This window comes from Eptatretus burgeri, chromosome 18 (assembly GCF_056783735.1).
Source record: "Eptatretus burgeri isolate ZD-2024b chromosome 18, Ebu_testis_v1, whole genome shotgun sequence".
In the NCBI taxonomy this organism is placed as follows: Eukaryota; Metazoa; Chordata; class Myxini; order Myxiniformes; family Myxinidae; genus Eptatretus; species Eptatretus burgeri.
The window spans coordinates 36,450,813-36,471,380 of record NC_140978.1 but is presented as its reverse complement, the minus strand read 5'-3'; the positions used below and the strand labels follow the sequence as shown (position 1 = coordinate 36,471,380).

General features: G+C 44.1%; 1 protein-coding gene across 4 annotated transcripts in view; it reads left to right on the top strand.

The window, feature by feature from the left end:
- DNAH12 (dynein axonemal heavy chain 12) overlaps positions 1–20,568 on the top strand; it is a 323,986-nt gene that overhangs the window by 295,035 nt on the left and 8,383 nt on the right. For 3 of the 4 annotated variants that reach the window (XM_085863781.1, XM_085863779.1, XM_085863780.1), the window contains exons 65-71: positions 2,017–2,157; positions 6,508–6,645; positions 6,906–7,139; positions 7,888–8,073; positions 8,361–8,464; positions 8,924–9,128; positions 19,986–20,123. In XM_085863781.1, coding sequence (XP_085719907.1) covers positions 2,017–2,157; positions 6,508–6,645; positions 6,906–7,139; positions 7,888–8,073; positions 8,361–8,464; positions 8,924–9,128; positions 19,986–20,123 — 1,146 coding nt within the window. Of the gene's footprint in view, positions 1–2,016; positions 2,158–4,099; positions 4,265–6,507; positions 6,646–6,905; positions 7,140–7,887; positions 8,074–8,360; positions 8,465–8,923; positions 9,129–19,985; positions 20,124–20,568 lie in introns of those variants that run through there. The other variant, XM_085863782.1, reaches the window with a different exon arrangement.

Here is a 20,568-nt window from a genome sequence, read left to right as displayed (position 1 = left end):
CCTTCCGGAATGTCACGATGTTGATCATTCTGCCTTAAAGTTGAACCATTGGAAAGATTGAGGAGTTCAAGTGCTCCATTTATATGGTGACGAGGATTTATCACGGTTGAAAAGTTTAGGATGAGAATTAAGGAGATCAAGTGATTCCAACTTTATTTCAGTAAGGTGAAGGGATGTTTCAGCTGTGATTCCATGTACAAAGCAAGAGAGAGAATCGTCTCTTTTGGTCCTCTCGTTTTGAAGAAGGTTTCATGCCCACCATCTAGAATCCTTGTCATTTGTTGCCAAGGTCACCCAATAGCTCAAAAATACTGATAACCCAGAAATTTTCAAAATAAACGCAGCTGACATATTGAGATCGGCTAATCCATTTGCAGCAACAGAGAAGACCTGCACCATTTCAAAAGAGGACATCCCTGATGCTTCCCAAGCTCTGAGTAGTAGTTGGATGCACAGAAGGAGCCACACTGATGATCTTTATATCATTAATGTGATCATCTTCTTCCTCCCTTTGTTCCTGCATTTGGCCAACCAGCTCTTCAAGCCAAACTCAGATGGGATTTTCTTGTTTTCACCAAGAGTTGAAAATTTTAATCCCCTTGGTACATGGGGTAGATTATACGGTGAGAGAGAGAGAGAGAGAGAGAGAGAGAGAGAGAGAGAGAGAGAGAGAGAGAGAGAGAGAGAGAGAGAGAGAGAGAGAGATAGAGATAGAGATAGAGATAGAGATAGAGATAGAGATAGAGATAGAGATAGAGATAGAGGTAGAGATAGAGATAGAGATAGAGATATAGATATATATGATGAACCATGCTGCTAATCTTTTTAAAGGTGTCATGTTCACCCGACTGGATATCCCATTCTTAAATTCTGCACGCATCCTGGGTGTATGATGGAGTTCTAAGGGTTGTGTTTCATAACCTACGTTTCATGTTTCATGTTTCACGGCCTTGTGTGATCAAAGTTTAAAGCCGTCTTGACCTACAAGCTTTTTAGCGTATCACACATTTTGCTTCACCTGCAATAGATTCCTTTTGAAAAGTTCTTTCCTTTGACATCAAAAGCAGCTCCTGCAACAGTTACAACCTGATATATGGCCTTCTGAAGTTGCCAAGGTCACCCAACATCTTAAAAGTTTTAATGACCTCTTTCTCAGGAACTACTGAACCCGGAAGGTACAATTTTGGGCGGTGGAACCCTTTTGTCGAAGGGAACAACACTGACAAATTTGAACAAAACTCGGGGGTAGTCATGTGAGATGCCTGTGATGATTTTGTGGGAAGTAACCTGTTTACGATTACAGTGTTGTGTCGCATGTGGTGGAGTGTGTTCATGTGCAGTCATACACTGAGTTGTACATCTTATGCACAACCTTACAAGTATAGGTTTAAAAACTCTCACCTGTTAAACCTCCCTCACTCAGCAACATATTACAGGTTCAAACTCACCTCAACCTAAATAAAATCTGTAAACTAGCGTATTTTCAGTCCACGGCAGGATGAGGGCCTCCCTCAACTTATGTTGAGTTGTATTTGGCATACTTGCAATGCTTGGTAGGTGTTGTGGGTTGGTGATGGTGAACAGTTTTGGGAATAACATCTTAATTGTTTCACAGTCTTTATTAATCGAGCATTTTATGAAGGATAAAAAGTTAATGGTTTCAGACCGACTTACTTCATGAACTTGCATCGGAGAACATCCTCACAGCTACGGAGAACAGTGTAGAGTATCAGCAGCTCATGTGTCTAAATGTAAAGAGATCAAAGTCCTGACATTTTATCTCATGCAATAAATTGTCTTACTCATGAGGGACTTCAACAAAAGGAAAACAACAAAACAAAATGTCTGTGTGCACAATCGGAACCCATGCTAAGACCACCAAACTGAGCAATGACGTCACTTTATCCATCATCCGACCAAGGGAAGGAGTGGTTCGGGTAAGATATTGCTCTTTTTTATTGGTTAGTTTTTGCATCGATTGTGGCAGTTGTCGGGTTGTATTTGCGCTCTCTGCAGTTTCCGGTCACCATTCTGCAGAACGGTGTTAAGATGACAAACGAACCACCAACGGGACTCAGGATGAACCTACTGCATTCGTACACCAGTGATCCTATCACAGAGGACGAATTCTTCGGTGGCTGTCCTGGAAAGGCTCAGGTAAATTCACACTTCAATTCACAGGTATGCAAAGCATTGGGATTATTTAATGCTTCCATTTAGACTGAGATTTGGGAATTGTGGTCCTGTGTAAGATTCCATACATCTCAGGTGCAGATCCATGATTTTAGGATGGGGAGAAATACAATTTCGCTCAGCAGAACGAGGGGAACATTTTTTTTTTGTGTTTTTTTTTTGTCATAAATTCTTAAGACTATACTAAATATCGACAAAGAATGCTCTAATCTTTATATGAAAGTAGCGGCAGTTTTCTGTCCGTCTGTCATGCTACGTCATTTATGTTGTACGATGGCTGACTCTAACATCTGCCATTTTTATTGTCACACAGTTCAGGCCGAACACATCGTCGAACCTGTCATATTCACAATCGCCGTGCATTGCCCTACCTTTGTGTTTTCCTTTCAGTGTGAAACACAAACAAAGCGATTGTTAAATTGATCATCAAATATCGAAAGGATAGGCATCACGGGCCTTCCAACGACGCTGTACGTATCGGTCAATAATACTGTGTTAATGTTCATCGTTAAAGCGGTGTATCATTTCAGAAACCACTTCTGATAACTGTTGTCATCTCCCACGGCCAACAAGGACTTCTTCATCTCACCAGCAATCTGCGTTTAATGCCAATGCAGCGCAACACAAGCTTCCTGAAAAAAATTGGCGTCAATATGTGGACCTGAGGCAATGAGGAATCTTTTGCAGCAACAACACCGCTCTGTTCAATCTTTTCGTGTGGCATGGCGATACAATCTTGATGAAATCGCTCTTTCTGATCTTGCTGTACATGAGCATGTCTGCACTCTTATGTATCAATCATGTGGTCACTGCAACGCATTGATGTGGAAAGACGAGTGATCGCCTTTGCGATGACTCTCACTGAAAGCCAGGGTCACAGTCTGCGGTGGTCTGGAGTCATGCTTCCCACCAGTGTTTCTACACATGAACGGCTGTACGTTGCAGCAAGTAGAGTAGGAGATCCACTTGATCTGCGCATCTTTGCCAAACAGAATGAGTTCTGGATAAGGAGAGGGACTGAACTTGCTGCAGGCCGGCAAACCCATTCACTCCCTCTCAATCCACCACTGACATAAAAGTTTTTATTTTATTTTATTAATTATCACTATTGTTCACCATCACAAAGCATAATAATGCCAATGGCAACAAAGGCGATGTCCTTAGAATGCTAATTTGCAACGTTTGTTTCAGTGAGATGTATAAAACAACACGTTTTGTCCTCATTGCCACTTTCATTCACCATCATTGACACTTTCATTTTGCAATTTATCATTTATTTTCTCTTCAATGTCTCGTCTTGGCAATAAATGTGTGGATGACTAAAATTACCATTGGGTTGTTAGCAGTAAACATAAACTTCTGGGAGCATACAAGGCAGCTCATCATTGCCCATACACTGCCCCCAATAAAGGGAGGGTTTTCAGTTCCACGGTTCCCAGGTAGTACACTTGGAAAGAAGTACTCCAATGAAAAAAAAACTTTTGCTCAAAACTCAACATTTAAATTATTGTCTCATCATAAAAATACAATTGAATGAAAAGCAGACATTACATAGATAATGAAACAAACGATGTAATGATCAAAACAAATCAATGTCTCTGACGTATTGAACATGTTTTGCCAGGGAAAGTGATCTTCAATCATAATTACTGTTTTTCCATCAGCTGAACAGTTGCCTTCATCATCTTTCTAATATGAATCACTCATTACAAAGCTTCTTCTCAAACACGTTTGACGCTTATTGTATACCCTGAATGAATATGCCACGGTCAAAAAGCATGTTCTTGAGTCTTGTACTGTATTCTGGTACTGAGAGTGCTGTGAGATGTGGTGACACCATCTGTGACTTATTTCCAGTTGTTACTGGAGTTTGTCAGGGGTGTGTACTGGCCCCCATGCTTTTCAGTGCTTGTATCGACTGGATTCTGGGGAGGATGTCAGAGAGATCAAGCTGCGGTGCATCGTTTGGGAACGCCAAGATCTCTGACCTTGATTTTGCAGATGATGCAGTCATCTGCGGAGACTCTGGATATCCTTTTGGGGGCCCTTGAGATGCTGAATGAGGAGTCGGAGCCGCTGGGATTATGGGTTTCTTGGGTCAAAACTAAGATCCAGGCTTTCAATGACATCTTGGATGCAGTGTGACCACTCCTCATTTTCATAAATGCCAAGGTGAGCCAATGAAAAAAGCCAAGAATTCCCAAGGTTTCGGAAAAGCAATGATGATAGAAAACCTATACGCCAAGAAAACCTATAGAAAACCAAGATGGCAAGGTGAACAACGAATAGCCAAGATCTTGTGAAAAAAGCCAAGGAGTGGTCACACTGCTTGGATGCTGCTATATTGTCTGTACCTGTTCGTGGTGAGGATGTTGAGGTCACGGAGAGATTCACTTTCCTTGGCAGTGATATTCATGTCTCTGCTGGCTGTGAGTCAGAGGTCAAAAGATGTCTGTGTCGGGCCTGGGGAGTCATGGATTCACTGGATCATGTGGTGTTGTGCTGTTGGTACCTGTGAAGGAGGATGAAAGTCCGAGTCTTCAGGTCCTTGGTGCTTCCAGTCTTGCTCTATGGATGTGAGACTTGGATTCTGACCAGGGATCTGAGATGGGGACTTCATTTCTTTGGTACCAGATCTTTGTGGAGAATCCTTGGCTATTGCTGGTCGGACTTTGTGCCCAACGAGCGGTTGCTGAGAGAGACTCGGATGAGATTTGTTACCTGCATAGTCCGTGAGCGTCAGTTGCGGCTGTATGGTTCACTCGGTGTGAAAACCGTGTGTTCGGTTCAAGCGATAATGACCTAAGTGTTAACGGACGGATTGACTGCCTCACTCACTCACTCACCAAAGGACACTGCTCTATCGCATAAGCTCAACGGACTAAAGTCCAGGTGAGCTAAAAAGGATTGCTTTTGACAGGAAGGGGAAGGGTTTGGGGGGGCACCGGGTGAGCCCCCTTAGATCCACCCCTGTATCTCAACCACACTCCTGAGATTGATAACATAATATTTATACCTCTGTGGATGGTAGATGTTCATCGGTATCAAGAGACCTGCAGCCACCTCCATCAGGATACAAGTTTGCGATTGTTTATTCACAACAATCGATAATAACAAGTGTCAGTCAGTCAGTCAGTCAGTCAGTCAGTTAGTCTGTCTCCTCCATTACTCCAAAACCATGAAACTTCGCGGCCCCAAACTTTGCATGCATACTAAGGGAACTCCAAGGTATTGCATGAATGAAAATTGGGTGTTTGAGTTAATTTAAACACCCCTTTTGGATATGATTAATTGGTGACCCCTCCCACACAGGGGTCTTAATTCGCCATTCTTTGGCCTGCTCAAGAATGCCTTGACTTGGAAGAGACTGCAATGGTTTCTTAATGGTAAAGCACTCAATTTACTTTTTTCTCTTTCCTCACTCAAATCATCGAATGCCTACGGATCTCTATATACTACATCACTTTTGTAATCAAACGGAAGACCAAGAAGGAACCTGAATAAGTAAAGAGCAAAATAGTCATCAGGAGGAGCCTGGATAGGATTCAGGTTTCAGCCGCTACTCCACTACCCTCAAACCCATCCAGCTGCAGCCAAGTGAGCCTTCCAGAAAAAAAAAAATTCTGCAAGAATTCACTTCTCCTGAGAGAGTTGGATAACGAAAGAGAGAAATAGAGATTAAAAGGGTGAAAGAGAAGAAAAAGCAAGAATTCGAATAAATGAAGACAATTTTGAATTTTTTTTACAAAAGTGTGAAAGGAACAAATAACGATGTCGGGAAAAAACTGGACAGATGGATTTCAGCAGTTTCATAGTAAAGGTCATAGGAAAAAAATTACGGAAGTTTACCGCTGTTGCTGCAGCATCTTACACACCACCTTATTTAACATGTTACATTAGTTCTTTGTACCTGTTGTTTGTGTCCTTTATGATATCCTTAAAAAGAGTAAGTTTCCTGTTTTGAAAGATTTTCAATTCAGTTCGCGAGACAGGTAGACAGACTAAAAAAATTCTCATTCCTCTCTGCGCATGCACAATCGGGTAAAATTCAGAACCAAGGCACTGTGAAACCACAGGGTCGTTTTGCGATTATAGTTCAAAATAACTTTCAATTCAATTTACATTGTTCCTCGATCATAAACTGATGTTTGTAGACAGGACAGACAGACAGACAGGCGTGAACCAATTGCTTCACCCTGCTTTTCACTTTGCGTGCATGGGGAAATTACAGTTTTTCATCCATTTACAGTCATCCACTGTACTTCAGCATGAGGAATGGTAATGTGGAATCCTAACGAGGTCTCTTCGGTGCAGGTTTGGGAGAAACTGCTTTTTGGAGTTTGTTTCTTCCATGCACTTGTTCAAGAGCGGCGCAAGTTTGGGCCACTGGGCTGGAACATCCCTTATGGCTTTAACGACTCCGATCTAAAGATCAGCATCAGGCAGCTGCAGGTAGGAGACTCGTGACACCTCGCTTCAACCCATGGGCTCGTTTTCTGGAAACATTTCAGCACAGACTATTTGAGATGGTTTGTTTGGCTGCAGATTGGAATGTGCATCCAAACTACTGAGGGGGTAATGGTCACATGTCTGTGCTATTGCTTGAAAATGTCAAGATTGTCATGGATTTGTGCTCATTCAGAGGACAATGGATGTTTTTATGGTGTCATGTTGAGAAGGACCTCCATCTGGATCTTTCTGCCCTCCCACAGCTCTTTGTGAATGAGTATGAAAGTGTTCCGTTTGAGGCAGTCAGCTACCTCACCGGGGAATGTCACTACGGAGGCCGGGTTACAGATGAGTGGGACCGTCGCTGTCTGCTCACCATGCTTGCAGATTTTCTCAACCCCAGAGTCTTGGAGGATCCTGACTACAGTTATTCATCCAGTGGGGACTACTGCGTCCCACCCAGAGGCACACATGAAGACTACGTGCAGTTCATAAAGGTAGATTATTAATTACCCTCCCTTTCATAAACAGTATATGCATGAATCCTTCGCTGTGTTGTTTTTCTGCCTCACTGTTTTTGGAAAGTGGCCAAGCTAATGAAGGGCAATTGAAGCATTGCACATGTTCTGCTTGAGGCATGTTTGAAGTTCAGGAGACCACATGAACCACCTGAAGAAGAACCATTAAATTGTTGTTTGGGTTGTTGCTAGGTCATGCACAATTTTCCATCAGCTGCAGTTAAATAGCTGGCAGGATGGTCTAGAGGTATGCACACTTGCCTCTGATTATTGGCCCAACTATAACCTCTCAAACTGGTATTTCACATGCAGGGCAATTCATCAATGCATGTGAGGCCCTTTGATGGATGTTAAGCCTGGCATCTCATCTGCCAGCATTAGTTGGTTGATGGTATTTCACATGCAGGGCAATTCATCAATGTTTGAGGTCCTTAGATGGATGTTAAGCCTGGCATCTCGTCTGCCAGCATTAGTTGGTGGACGTTAAAAACCCCACGGTGTGCTTTGCGAAGAATAGGCAAGCTATCGCTGGCACCCTTCTCAAATTCCAAATTTCTGCCCTGACGTTCTGCGGCGGAGTGGAAATCTGTCCAAGACTGTAACCTCAACTAAGAATCTGCTTTGGCAGAACCGGCACGCCATATAGAGCAGGGTACTGTACATGAGGATGCATTGATATCGATAAAATGGATCCAATCCACTAAACGTGACCTCATGTGTTCCGCAGAATTTTCCCCTTGTGCAGCATCCGGAGGTGTTTGGCCTCCACAAGAACGTGGACATCAGCAAAGACCTGCAGCAGACCAGGGTCCTCTTCGACTCCATCATTCAGGCCCAGGGTGGCTCACGGCAGGGCACATCAGGAAACACCGACAGCACCCTGAACGACATCTGTGCCGATATTCTCGTAAAGGTATGCGAGTCAGAGTTGCTTGTTTGTCTCTACACCTCTATTCCCTCTTCATAGTCCATGTGTACTGGACATGCAATTGACGATTTCCTTACCTAAATGTACTGTACCTTCTTTGTGTTGTTATAAGATTGTCTGGCTTGATTGTTTTCCATAAATTAGAAGAGATGCTGATGATGATGGAAATGACGAATCCTGAGATAATGTGCTTGTCAGGTGGTTTTTGTCACGTTTCCTTGCTCTCCGTTTGTTTGAACTTGGCCATTATTTTGGTGTTTCACTTCCAAAAGCTCCCTGAAGATTTTGACACCGAGGCTGCCTTGAGGCGGTACCCGGTGAGCTACGAGGAAAGCATGAACACAGTGCTCGTGCAGGAGATGGAGAGGTTTAACAAGTAAGCTGTGACACGTTCACACCATTAATTGAGTGGGTCTTTACTCTCGATGAAATATACCAACTCATGCTTTCAATCATTGGAATGTCTGATGGCCACTCACATAAGTCGTGGTGCACATATAAAAGTGACCTTGACATGTTATTTTTTTTGGACCACATAAGTCAATATTCATGTGTTGTTATCTCATTTGACAAATCATGTATGTCTAATCACTCACATGTTGTTGCTACATCATGATGAGATGTTTTGTCAACTAAGGAAACACATGGGATTCAAGGTTGAGATTTTTTTTCACCCTCTGAACATGATGTGGAAAATTCCCAATGGTATATGCTGACTATGTGTCCCCTTCATTGTGTGTGTGTGTGTGTGTGTGTGTGTGTGTGTGTGTGTGTGTGTGTGTGTGTGTGTGTGTGTGTGTGTGTGTGTGTGTGCGCGTGCGCACGCATTTGGAAGCCTGGCTCGCTCAATCCGAGGCTCACTGCAAAGCTTGAAAAAAGCTATTCGTGGCCTGGTGGTCATGAATGCAGAACTGGAAGCTGTTTCCCAAAGTGTACTCTTGGGGAAAGTTCCTGAGAGTTGGGCCAAGTGTTCCTACCCTAGCCTGAAGCCCCTTGGGAGCTACATCACAGACTTCCTGACCCGACTTCAGTTCCTACAGGTACTGTACTCAAGTTCCTGCAGGTCACTGGGCAAGGAAAGTTACCTGGGGTTTTCTGGGAACACCAGAGTGCTAATGGTCGTGTCGCATAAAAGTTGTGATATCAACACATAGTCAAAACCATACCTTTGCATATATACAGCACCATCACCAGCCCCTTCCAATACTGCTAGAATGTACTTTATGTAACTGGGAGAAGGAATGTAAGGTGAGGACTGATGCAAGCGAAGGCCATGAGAGCAATGAAAGGAAGTGCTGTCGTAGCGTTCGTTCACCAGCAGATGGGATTGGTGTCATGCCAAGGATTTGAGTCAAAGAGCTTCATCCGTGTGCACTGGATCAACGGCTATCTTACGAAAACAGAGGAAGAGAGCACGTACCCCATCTCAGGGGAGGACACAAGTGTTGCCGAAGGTCCTCGTGTCAGAGTAAATGACAGAATGAATAATGGTAAAAACCGTGCAGTTATTACAGGTCCTAACATGGGAAAAAACCCTTCTGTCATGAATGGTGTTTCATCGCTTACTGAGCATGATGTGTCTCAATTTATGTATCTATTATGCAAACAAAGATGACTGATTTGTTTTGACCCATCACACACACACACACACACACACACACACACACACACACACACACACACACACACACACACACACACACACACACACACACACACACACACACACACACACACACACACACACACACACACACACACACACACACCTTCCTTCCTTTCCCATTACACCTATCTCCCATCATCCTTTCCCTTCTCTCCTCATTCCTTCCATATTTCAATCCCTTCAGTACTTCTCTCTTTTATCCAAGTCATTTCTTCATATTAGTTATCATTTTTGCCCCCTACCCCTCCTGCCTGTGTATAACATAATGAATAGATGGGCCTTTTTCTACACATATACATACATACATAATATATACATATATACCCACCCCATCCCACTGCTAGGCAAACAGCTACTGCATCACTCTCTGCTGATCTAGAATTTATTCGACACTGGTCTGATAATAAATGGACCACGTCCTTCAAGCCTAGAAAATCTCATTGTCTCATCCTGTCACTCTGGAAAGACTGTCAAACTTTCTCAAGTGTTTCTTTATATCGTTAGCCACTGGAAGAGGTTCAGTCTCTTGAACTTCTGGGCCTCACCATCAGCCATGACTTCTCCTGTGCCGACCACATAGGAAAGCCTGACTCCAAAGCCAGCCACAGACATGGCATCCTTTGTCAATCAAACTTTCCTTCAGGAATCAGAACTACTCAGTCGACAAGGCCTTTGTCCATAGCTAAATTAAATACTGCTTGCTCTCCCCTTATGTGCTGGTGTCAAAGCATCACATCTTTCATTCCTGGACTCTGTGGAATCGATAGCTCTCAACATTATTGGAATCTCCCGTGATGAGCCTGAAGGACAAGGTCTGTTGCTTTCACTTGGCAGGCAGGTCAGTGTTCTTTTTCTTTTTAACCACCTCTTCTCCAATATTGCTCTTTCTGCTTTCACTCCACAACCTTTCCCAACAACTATAGAATGCACGCAATCTTCCAACCGGAATGGCACTGGGTAGAGCGCATACCTCCGCCGGGTTGAACAGTTTACGTTTTGTATCCCACTGATAATTCAGACTGATCTGCATCTACATTTTAACCAAAATCGAATCGGCTTATTCTTGTCATCTCACGAACTCATCCAAGTTTTGTCGTAATCCTTCCACAGCCTTTTGAAATGTTGTGTGATATATCGTTTTTGGCCCTATCTTTAATTGTGACAAAATCACTTAAATTTTTTTTTGTAGGTTCGAGATCTTCACAAAAATCTAATCAATTCGTCCATGTTACACACCCAACCTGTCCACCAAGTTTTTCATCCAAATCTGTTCATCGTTCTTCGAGATATCCTGCTCACAAACGCACAAACCCAACTTTCCCTGGAGTCTGTGTCATTTTCTTCTGACAAGGTAGAGAGCTTGCTGTCAAACCTCGACTCAGATTCTGCAACCGGTCTAGACGGCATCAGCCCACGTGTCCTAAAAACGTGCTCCTCTGCTCTTGCTCACCCTCTCTCTGTTCTAGTCACCCTCTCATTTGCTCAAGGTCATCTGCCATCAGCTTGGAAATCAGCAAACATTACTGCCCTGCACAAAAAGGTGCAAAAACAGATTCCTCCAACGACAGACCAATTAGCATTCTCCCAATCATCAGCAAGGTTATGGAATCCATCATCGCTTCAGACATTAAAATCCTTCCTGTTCTCCAATGGCTTGATTTCTGATCATTAATTTGGTTTCAGACAATGCACTCTACCCTGAATATGCTGCTTCTGCTCTCCCAACAATGGATGGAGGTCCTCAATGCCAGACATGAAATCAGAGCCATATCCCTTGACATATTGCATGCTTTTTACATGGTCTGGCACCCTGCCCTGCTCACCAAACTCTCTTCCTTTGGTATCCAAGACCATCTGCACTCATGGCTCACAGACTTCCTCTCCTGTCACAGCCAATATGTGGCCCTAAATGGAGTTCTCTCAACCCCTCTTCCTGTCCAGGCTGGAGTTCCTCAAGGCAGTGTTCTGGGCCCTGTTCTTTTTCTGGTTTTCATCAATGATCACTCCGACTCTCTGGAAAATCCTCTTTATCTCTTTGCTGATGACTCCACCCTCTGTCGTACCACCTGCCATCCCTCAGACCGACAATCCGCAGCTTCTTTGCTCTCTGCAGATCTGGATAAAATCAGAAACTGGTTCAACACGTGGAACATGTCTTTACATCCTTACAAAGCTCTCACTCTCACTATGTCTCTTCAAAAGGACCATTTGGAACTGCCCATCCACTTTCTCAACAATCCTCTGAAGAAGTCCTTTCATTCAAGCTTCTGGGTCTCACTATCTGCTCTGATATTTCCTGGGAAAGCCACATTTCCAAACTGGCCTTCAAAGCCAGTTGCCGACTGGGAATCCTCCGTCATGCAAAGTCCTTCCTCGGCCCACCTGAGCTCCTGACCACATACAAAGTTTTCGTCCACAGCCTCATGGAGTACTGCTCTCCCCTCTGGGCTTGTGCTCCTGCCTTCCACCTTTCTCAGCTTCACGTTGTGGAAACCAAGGCATTTCGGATCATTGATATCTCCCGCGATGAGGCTGAGTCTTTGGGCCTTATTCTCTCACAGCAGGCAGGTCGGTGGTCTCGCCCTTTCTGTCTTCTGCCGTCTCCTCTCTGGTCTTGCCTCCCCTGCTTTGTCTGCAATATGTCCCCACCATATTTCTGCAGGGCGCTCAAGGTCCGCCAACAACTCCCTTCTGGTAAAACTACCAAAATCACGAATCGCTGCTCACCTTCACCCTTTCATTCCTCTTTTTTCCCACCTTTGGAATAAACTCCCACACCCTCTTCAATCCCATTCTTCCCTCCAGGCCTTCTAAACAGTTGTTCACCACCACCTCTTATCTTCCCCCATCCAAATCCTCGATCTTTTCTACCCCCGTTAATCCACCCCAAACCCACCTCCTTCAAATTCCCTGCTTTCCTTCCTGAAAGTCCCTTTAATGTCCATCTTGTATACCCTGTGTTTCCCGCCCCATCCCTCTTCCTTCCACAGATCTCCTCATGTCTCTGTTCCCCACTATTTTGCCCTCTCCTCTCCCGCCCCTCTTGTCTCATGCCCCCCCCCCCCATTGCTGTGTGTTGTGTGCTCGCTCTCAGACAAGCCTCGACAATGTATACAGAAAAAAAACAAATGGGTGAAAATATAACCTCCATCCATCTTTGGTGGCAAAGGTAGTGCACCCTTTATGCTTGAAATTCCAAAATCCAGCCTGACGGCACACCTCAGCTCCTTTGTTCCTCACGTCTCCTGTCTGTGGAACCACCTTGCAGAGGCTGCTCTTTCCCCACTCTTTCCTCCAGGGCTGTTAGCCACCTCTTCTCCAATATTGCTGATATCCCCCATCCTGACCCATGATCCCAACCCAACCCCACACTCTTACTTGCTGCGACTTCATTGTTTTAAGTCCTCCTCCAATCTTTCTCTTTCTGTCCCCTTCTTGTTCGTTTTATTCCCTTGCTGGTTTTCCCTCTGTCAATTTGACCTTGCTCTTCCATGAGCTTCGTAGACCAAAAAAAATGGAGGAATTTTGAACAAACCCCAAACATTTTCCCATCAATGCCACCTCCACTTCTTCCCTTAACTTATACCCCTCAAAACCTTCTTTCAATTTGCTCTCACGAGCTTCTCCTTCCACACTCGACCATCTTCAATTCCTTTTGTTGTCTCAATTCTTTTTTTTTTCCTCTCAACCCTAGACTGCCTGCGTCGTGCAAGTAATATGCAGTTTGTCACCCGAGTATCACAACACAACTGTATTGTCACCCATCCCACTGACGGACAGATGGCAGCCAAGTCGCTTTCTGCTGATTTGGAGTGGATTAGACGCTGGTCTGATCAATGGAACATGTCTTTCAATCCTGGAAAATCTCAGTATCATCCTGGCTTTCTGGAGGGATTGTCAAACCAACCCAACTAACTATCTCCATGGTCAGCCACTGGAAGAGGTTCGGTCTCTTGATAGTCTAGAAGCCAAAATCTGTAGCTAGCCTAGAAAATAGGTTCGCTGCTGATTTCATGTTAGAATGGTGCAACTGGTGTTTTTGAAGAGTCTAGGCATGACCAAGTCTAGTTCCACTTGTTGCCAAGTCTGCATCTGAATATTATGGCCGCCATGACAGTAATCAAAATGGCCGCCATCAGATTTAGTCTTTTTCTTACTGCAAATTGTACAAGCCAGAAATTTGTCATGATTGTGAAATACTATGTAATCTGACACGAGGAACACTATTTTGTGCTTTATTTTTGTACTGGATCACAACTTTTCACATAATTGACAACTTAAAGACGAAATTGAAAATGCACATACGAGCAACAAATGTGAAAAAGAAAATATTTAGCACTATTGATGGAGATGGGTTTACAGTCAGTCAAAGGTTATTTCAACAGCTGTCAGATTCTTTCTAACACAAAATTACGTTGCTTTGCAGAAGAGAAAAGTGTTGTGAGAACACCCAAGTACAATTTTCAGAGCTATTGATCGGCTTGTACACTGAACGGGTTCCTACAAAGGGCTTTGCATCCACATGCTTTCGTGCAAGGCAGTCCATTCCATGTACATTTGCACCGTCGAGTTGAGCATGACCCACGGCATTTGCATGTCGTCAGTTCTACACAGTAAGCAGTAATAGGCTGTGCAGTCATGAGTCGCGGCTGAAATGTCTCGTTGCCATCTTTGACGACCTGTTCCCACTCACAGTTCTCAGGTGCAGGTAGATGTGGTTCAGATTCCAAGGCTCTTCTCCACACAAAAGTCTGGTAGTGCGCTCGCTTGATGTGTAGAATCAGAGCATCGCGAGTTGGAGGCAGATTCTCAATAGCTTTGGTCAGACTGAGAAACAGATCACATCTTACTCGCTGAATTGAGTTATCTTGGCCATGAGGGTCATAAAGCCTGCAGACAAATGACTCAGCATCTGCAATCACACTCTCATCAGGAATTTCCTCTTTGCCTCGGTTATTCAACAGGTGGGAGTTGTTTTGAAAGACAGCCCATGCAGAGCGCTTCGCAATTCCAGCAAACTGGCTTGTGCTGTCTGAACCTGTCACTGCATGAAATGCCAGAAGTGACTCCCTCTGCGAATCTGGGATATTGATGGAGTCAATGGGAATGTAGTGTTGCTTTTTGGGTGTCCCTGCATTCATCCAGAGAAAGGGACTGAGATGCGGCTGATAGGCAACAAGGAGAATGAGGACATCAGTGTCCCGGCTAACAACAACAGTTTGCATGTACCCCTGTTCATATGCTTCCTTGGCATGGAGAAGAATGCGAGTATCAGCCTCTTCATGCTCAGGAGATGACAAGTGTGAGACATCTCTCCCTGACGACGTCCACACTTTTGCAGGATCTGTGAAGCCTCCATTCAGTACCAGCTCCTGTTCGTGATTCTGGAACTTGTTTGCTAACTCTGTGCATAGAAAATTTGCTAAGCTAGCTTTGTTTTCATCGAGGCAGATGAGTGTATTCCATTGCCCCATGGACTGGCTTCTTGTTTGCACGTCTCTTCTGATTGCTTTCTTGCCCCGTATCCTCTGACTTCGAGCTGTTGATTTGATAGTTTTCTTCCTATACTGATCAAAGGCAAGATCAACCCCGGAGCAATAGTTGGAAAAAACATGACTAATATGATCTGCAACAGAATCTGCCCATTCACCAAGCGTTTTAGCATTCATCCTGTTCCCGAGTGCCTGGATCAGTGCCATGCCATCGATGATAGTGCATGTCGATAACGGTTCTGGAGCAACGTTTGGCAAGCCTTGCTGGAGAATCTTGCCAAGGTCAGCTTTGTTCAGAGGTAGACGTAATCTGCCATTAGGCATTGCCAATGACAGAGGAACTGCGCATATCTCTTGCTCCAGCATTTTGTTCATGTCAACGTCTCGGCCTGCCTGCATTGCTGTCACCACATGTGTCAGAAGTTTTCTGTCTGCCTTTAGTGTGACCATTTTTTCCTTTCCCACTTTGACTTCAACAGTGTACATGCTCTCGAAAGTGTGCAGATTCTTAGACTTGATTCTGTCATGAAACCTTGTTGTCTTATTGATCAACCGGTCCTCCACGAAGTCTATGACGAGCTGCTTTCCAGTGATTTCAGCATTCAAGAGATCACTTGTCACAACATCACTGGCAATGTCCCCTGTCATAATTGAGACTAATTCTGGGGAAGTGCGATCAAATGGATTGTGGGTCTTGAATAGGTCAATGAGCTTTAGCACATACTCTTGGTCTTGGATCATTCTCTTGGGACCGAAATCTTTATGCGCACAGTCATGCTCATCATCGTCGTCTTCCTCACTGCCAGCGAGTGTGAACATGTTTTTTGTGTCTCTGGTAAGCTGAGCTCTTTTGTTGAAAGAGAGAGCCCATCTGTCACGGGCGGAGTCTGTTTTTGTTATTCCAACCAAACCTCCAGCTACTTTGCCGGCTTTGTTCACATGTTCAATTGCCTGGTCATCAGGTATTTCATTGAACTTCTGCTTTGTTTCTTTTGTGACAAAGTCTCCTGCAAGGAAACCTCTGTGCACTTCTGGAGCTGTTGTCGGCAACATGTGCATGTCAGCAAGGAAGACAGCTCCCCAGCGAGAGTAATGGAAATGATCAAATGCTGCAAACCAGGGAAGCATTTCAGCAAATGATGTCAGGAACAGGATCCAGTCTCCTTCACGAAGAGCATGTGTGAACCTCAAGAGGATGGAGATCAACTTCATGTATGTTCTCCAGAATCTAAAGGTGGCATTTTCTGAACAAGTAGCTTCAAACTCTTGAAACAGGACCTGCACCTCTTCCACCTCAGACAAAAGTTCTCCAAAAGAGGAATTCATTCCTCTATCATCTTTGTTGGCAAAGGCATCTGAAACTCTTCCAGCTGCACCTTTCAAGTCATCCAGGATGAGCTTGTCATTTTCTTTGGCCCATGCTGTGAAGCATGCCCAGAGAACGGACCAAAGTGCCTCTAAAGTCAACTTGTGAACGCGGATGACACGGTTCCACCCTTTCCCTTTGATTACTTGTTCACATGCCTTTCCACCAAGGACTCCACTTTCCATCCAAATGTTCTCCAGGCCTGACGAATCCATGTACTGTCCGAGTACTTTCGTGAAATTCAATTGGATATGAAATCCTCCAAGCATGATGACCAGATCCTGACAGCCGTTATTATCCCATTGCAGCATCTTTGCTTTGCAGTAAAGCTGTTCATCAAAAGTGATGACAGTGTACTTCTCCCCAATCTTCTTTGTCATTGCCTGGCATTTCTGTAGAACCGTCCACAGCGTGTCAAAGTCATGTGCTGGGGCATTCAGAATCGGCATTGGCCCGATGACTGTCACTGGTGGCTCAACTGTGGACATCTTCTGGTTAAAGCCACTCCAGCCTGGAACAGCCTGATTATTTTGTTGATGCAATCTGGCCAAGATCCAGGCAAGCTCCTGAGTGTTGGCTGCTTTGATTTTCTGTTCAACGGGTGAGTACCATGTATGCTGCAGTGGTTCAGAGAAAACAGGTTCTGGCTTCAAGTTGGTCATATTGGCCTCTTGGACGCTTGCCATTTCAGGAGGTGCACTGAGAACTTTGGAGCGGCCAGGTTTAATCTGAATGTCCATCACTGGCTCTTGTTCTCCCTTGCGTCTGAGGGCCATGCACTGACTTGCATGAAAAGTGCCAGACCCAGTCAGCGTCTCCTCAATTATGTCAATGTTGTCATTAGAATATCTCAAATATCCTGTGGTAGTTGGGATGTTGAGAAAGTTCCTTGGGATAATGACATTTCCATTATCTCGGAAGCATTGTATAACATCATTGGCAATTGCTGTGTCAATGCGCCTCACTGTATCGTACCCAACTGTGTGTGCAGCTGCATGAAAAAGATTGACAAGCTCTTTTGAGCGTGTAGCCTGGTGAAGAGCAAGGCCAAGGCCCAGGTGTTTGGGGGTCAGTTTTTTGCCTCCTGAAGCCACATGAATAATGTCTTGGCAGATGTTCAGAACTTTGTTCTTGGTATCTGTCTCATCCGCTTCTTCATTGTCCATCTTGTCAGTGCTGTCACCACCACAAAGAAGCTTTACAAGCATGTACAGGGTTTCAGGTACAATTCGCTCTGCATTTTCTGTGTTCAGTCCACCGATAATGCTATGCCCTGGAGAGTGTTTTACGTCACTGTAAATCTTTATGCCCACTCTGAAGATCCAGCTAAGGATTTCGTTCTCATGATGAGGCAGACTGCACTGGGCCAATTCATCTTCTTCAGAACTTTCACCTTCTTCAGATAAATCATTCACGGCGGTTCTCATGGCAAACTTTGTCACAGTTGAGGACGCAACTATGAGGGGTTTTGTGACATCCAATGGCTGCACGAATGTCACCTTGTCACTACCAAAGTGAACCTCCACTTTCTGCTTGAAATTGTAGCTTTTGTAGGCTCCAGCCTCAATTCAAAAATCATTCAATAACAGCATGCTGTAGTGTTCCCAGATGTTTTTCAGGCTAAACACATGTCCCTTCTGCAGCTCTTTCTCAAGCTGGTTCATCACATTTCTGAAACAGATGCTTTCAGGAGACTGGTTTTTCTCTCCACTCTCCTTTTTATACTTTCTGCGAAAAGAAACATAACACTTGAGGTGATATTTACCTTCAGCTGCCATCAAGTCTGAAACACCTGCAAACCTGTGACGCATGGTGGGGTCAAATTGGGCCAAACTAAGCATCCTGGATGATGTGTGATCAAACTCAACATTTGTCAGGACACCAGCTTTTCCAGGAATGTCAGTCTGGCAGAAAGCGCATTTTGACCAATCCATAGCGCTGTGCGCGGATCTTAGTGACTTTGGGACATGGTATTTCTCTGAGGAACCTGATGTTGTGGGTATCTCTTCTGCGTAAGTCACAGATTGTGGCTGAATCCTTGACTTCAGTCTGTCTATTTTTTGTGCGTGAGTAAAGTCACTATAGCAGAATTTTGTGCCATTGAATCTTTTCAACGTGCTCCGGTACAGAATATTTTCTGATTCTTGAGAATGAGTCAACATATTTAGCGTCATTATATTTCTCTCTTTCTTTGCAACATTCAGCTACAGTTTTCACACCAACGATTGTAGTCTTTCGAAGTGGCCTTGACTTGCTAGTTTTTGAACTGTCCTGGCAAATAAAGCATTTATTCCAGTCTACATGCTCTTCTTCTTCTCGATCCCTTGAACCCCCTGTGAGAAATCTTGCGGCTTTCATTTTTCAGTTAGTCCTGGGTAACAGAAAAACACACAGTTATGTAGTTTAGGTTCATTTTATAGCAAAGTTGTAAAATTCATTGATTGTGGTTTGTATAATCAGACATTCTAATTCGAGCCTGAACATTTCTTTTAAAATAATATAGTGAAAAACAAGTCATATTATTTTTAGAAAATGGATGGAGCAATGTTTTTTTCTATACTCCCATCAGCTCAGGCATGCTCAAAAACATGGAAATCGACCCTAATTTTGTAATTTCATGTCAATTTGCGGCTGAAATATGACGAAAAGTGTATTTAATGGCGACCATTTTGTAAACTGTCATGGCGGCCATACTATCCATATCCAGAGTTGGCAACAAGTTGATTCACGTTTCTGTGTGTCTGGACAGTCAATTTACACCTGTTGCACTATTCTAACACGGAATCAGCAGGGTCGTACACTATTCTGCATTGGGCCTCCTGACTATGACAGGAAGTGGTCTCACCTTCAGCCATCATCTCTCCTGGGCTGACCATATAACCAACCTGGCCCGCAAAGCAAGCCACAGATTGGGTATCCTCAGCTGTTCCAAGGTAGTCCTTGAAAAATGGGAACTACTCAGATTACAAGGTTGTGACCTGGAGCTCAATGGAGTATTGCTCTCCTCTATGGGCTGGAGCTCCAGCATCACATCCCTCTTTCTCTCTCCTGGATTCCTCTCTTTTTTTTTTTTTTAATGACAATTCCTATCTGTTTATTTGTTTGGCTATTTGTACATTATACCTAAGTCTGTTGGTTCTGACTCTCATGGCTTGAGACAATAATGATCAAATTAGTATTTTTATTTCTTGTGCAAAGCTTATGTCAAAAGCAATGTGCAAGCACTTTGCCAGGATGTTTTATTTGGGAGCATCCGTTTATTGTGTATGCAAAGTGTAAATTATAAATCGATTGCCTCTTTGAGCGACATGTGTGTTGCTGGGAGATGTAACTTTCCTGTGATCTTTATCCACCTCCTACCCTCCCTGGGCAGGAATGGTACGACACTGGCAAGCCAGAAGTGTTTTGGATATCAGGCTTCTTCTTCACTCAAACATTCCTGACGGGCGCCATGCAGAACCATGCTCGGAGGTACATGATTGCCATCGACCTGCTCGGGTTCCAATTTGAGGCAAGTGTCGCAGTGTCACGCCAAAGACATACACTTGTACAGCATCTTCCTTCCACTCATCCTTAAGATAATCCACCGTGATGTTACATTTCCATTTTTACTCAATACCTCCAAGATATGATGGACCAGGGTGTGCATTTCTGGTGTTTGGCATGATTATAGTGATCGGAAACAACCTCGTGCTGATTGCACACCATCTTTATGTTCATTACACAGTTTGAGGAAAGCATACACTTCATGAGTCAATGACTTATTGTGAAGGGTGTGGATATGCAGCAGAATTTTTCCCAATCTGATCCATTGCACGTTTGCAATATATGATGTGTGGCTCCTTCAGGGCCCGACTTCCCGGTGGAAGTGTAGCATCACGTAATCCAGCACATAACGCACAATGCCAGCCGTGTCCAGCTCCACCGGCAGCGATGTCACGCATGCTGGTTTAGAG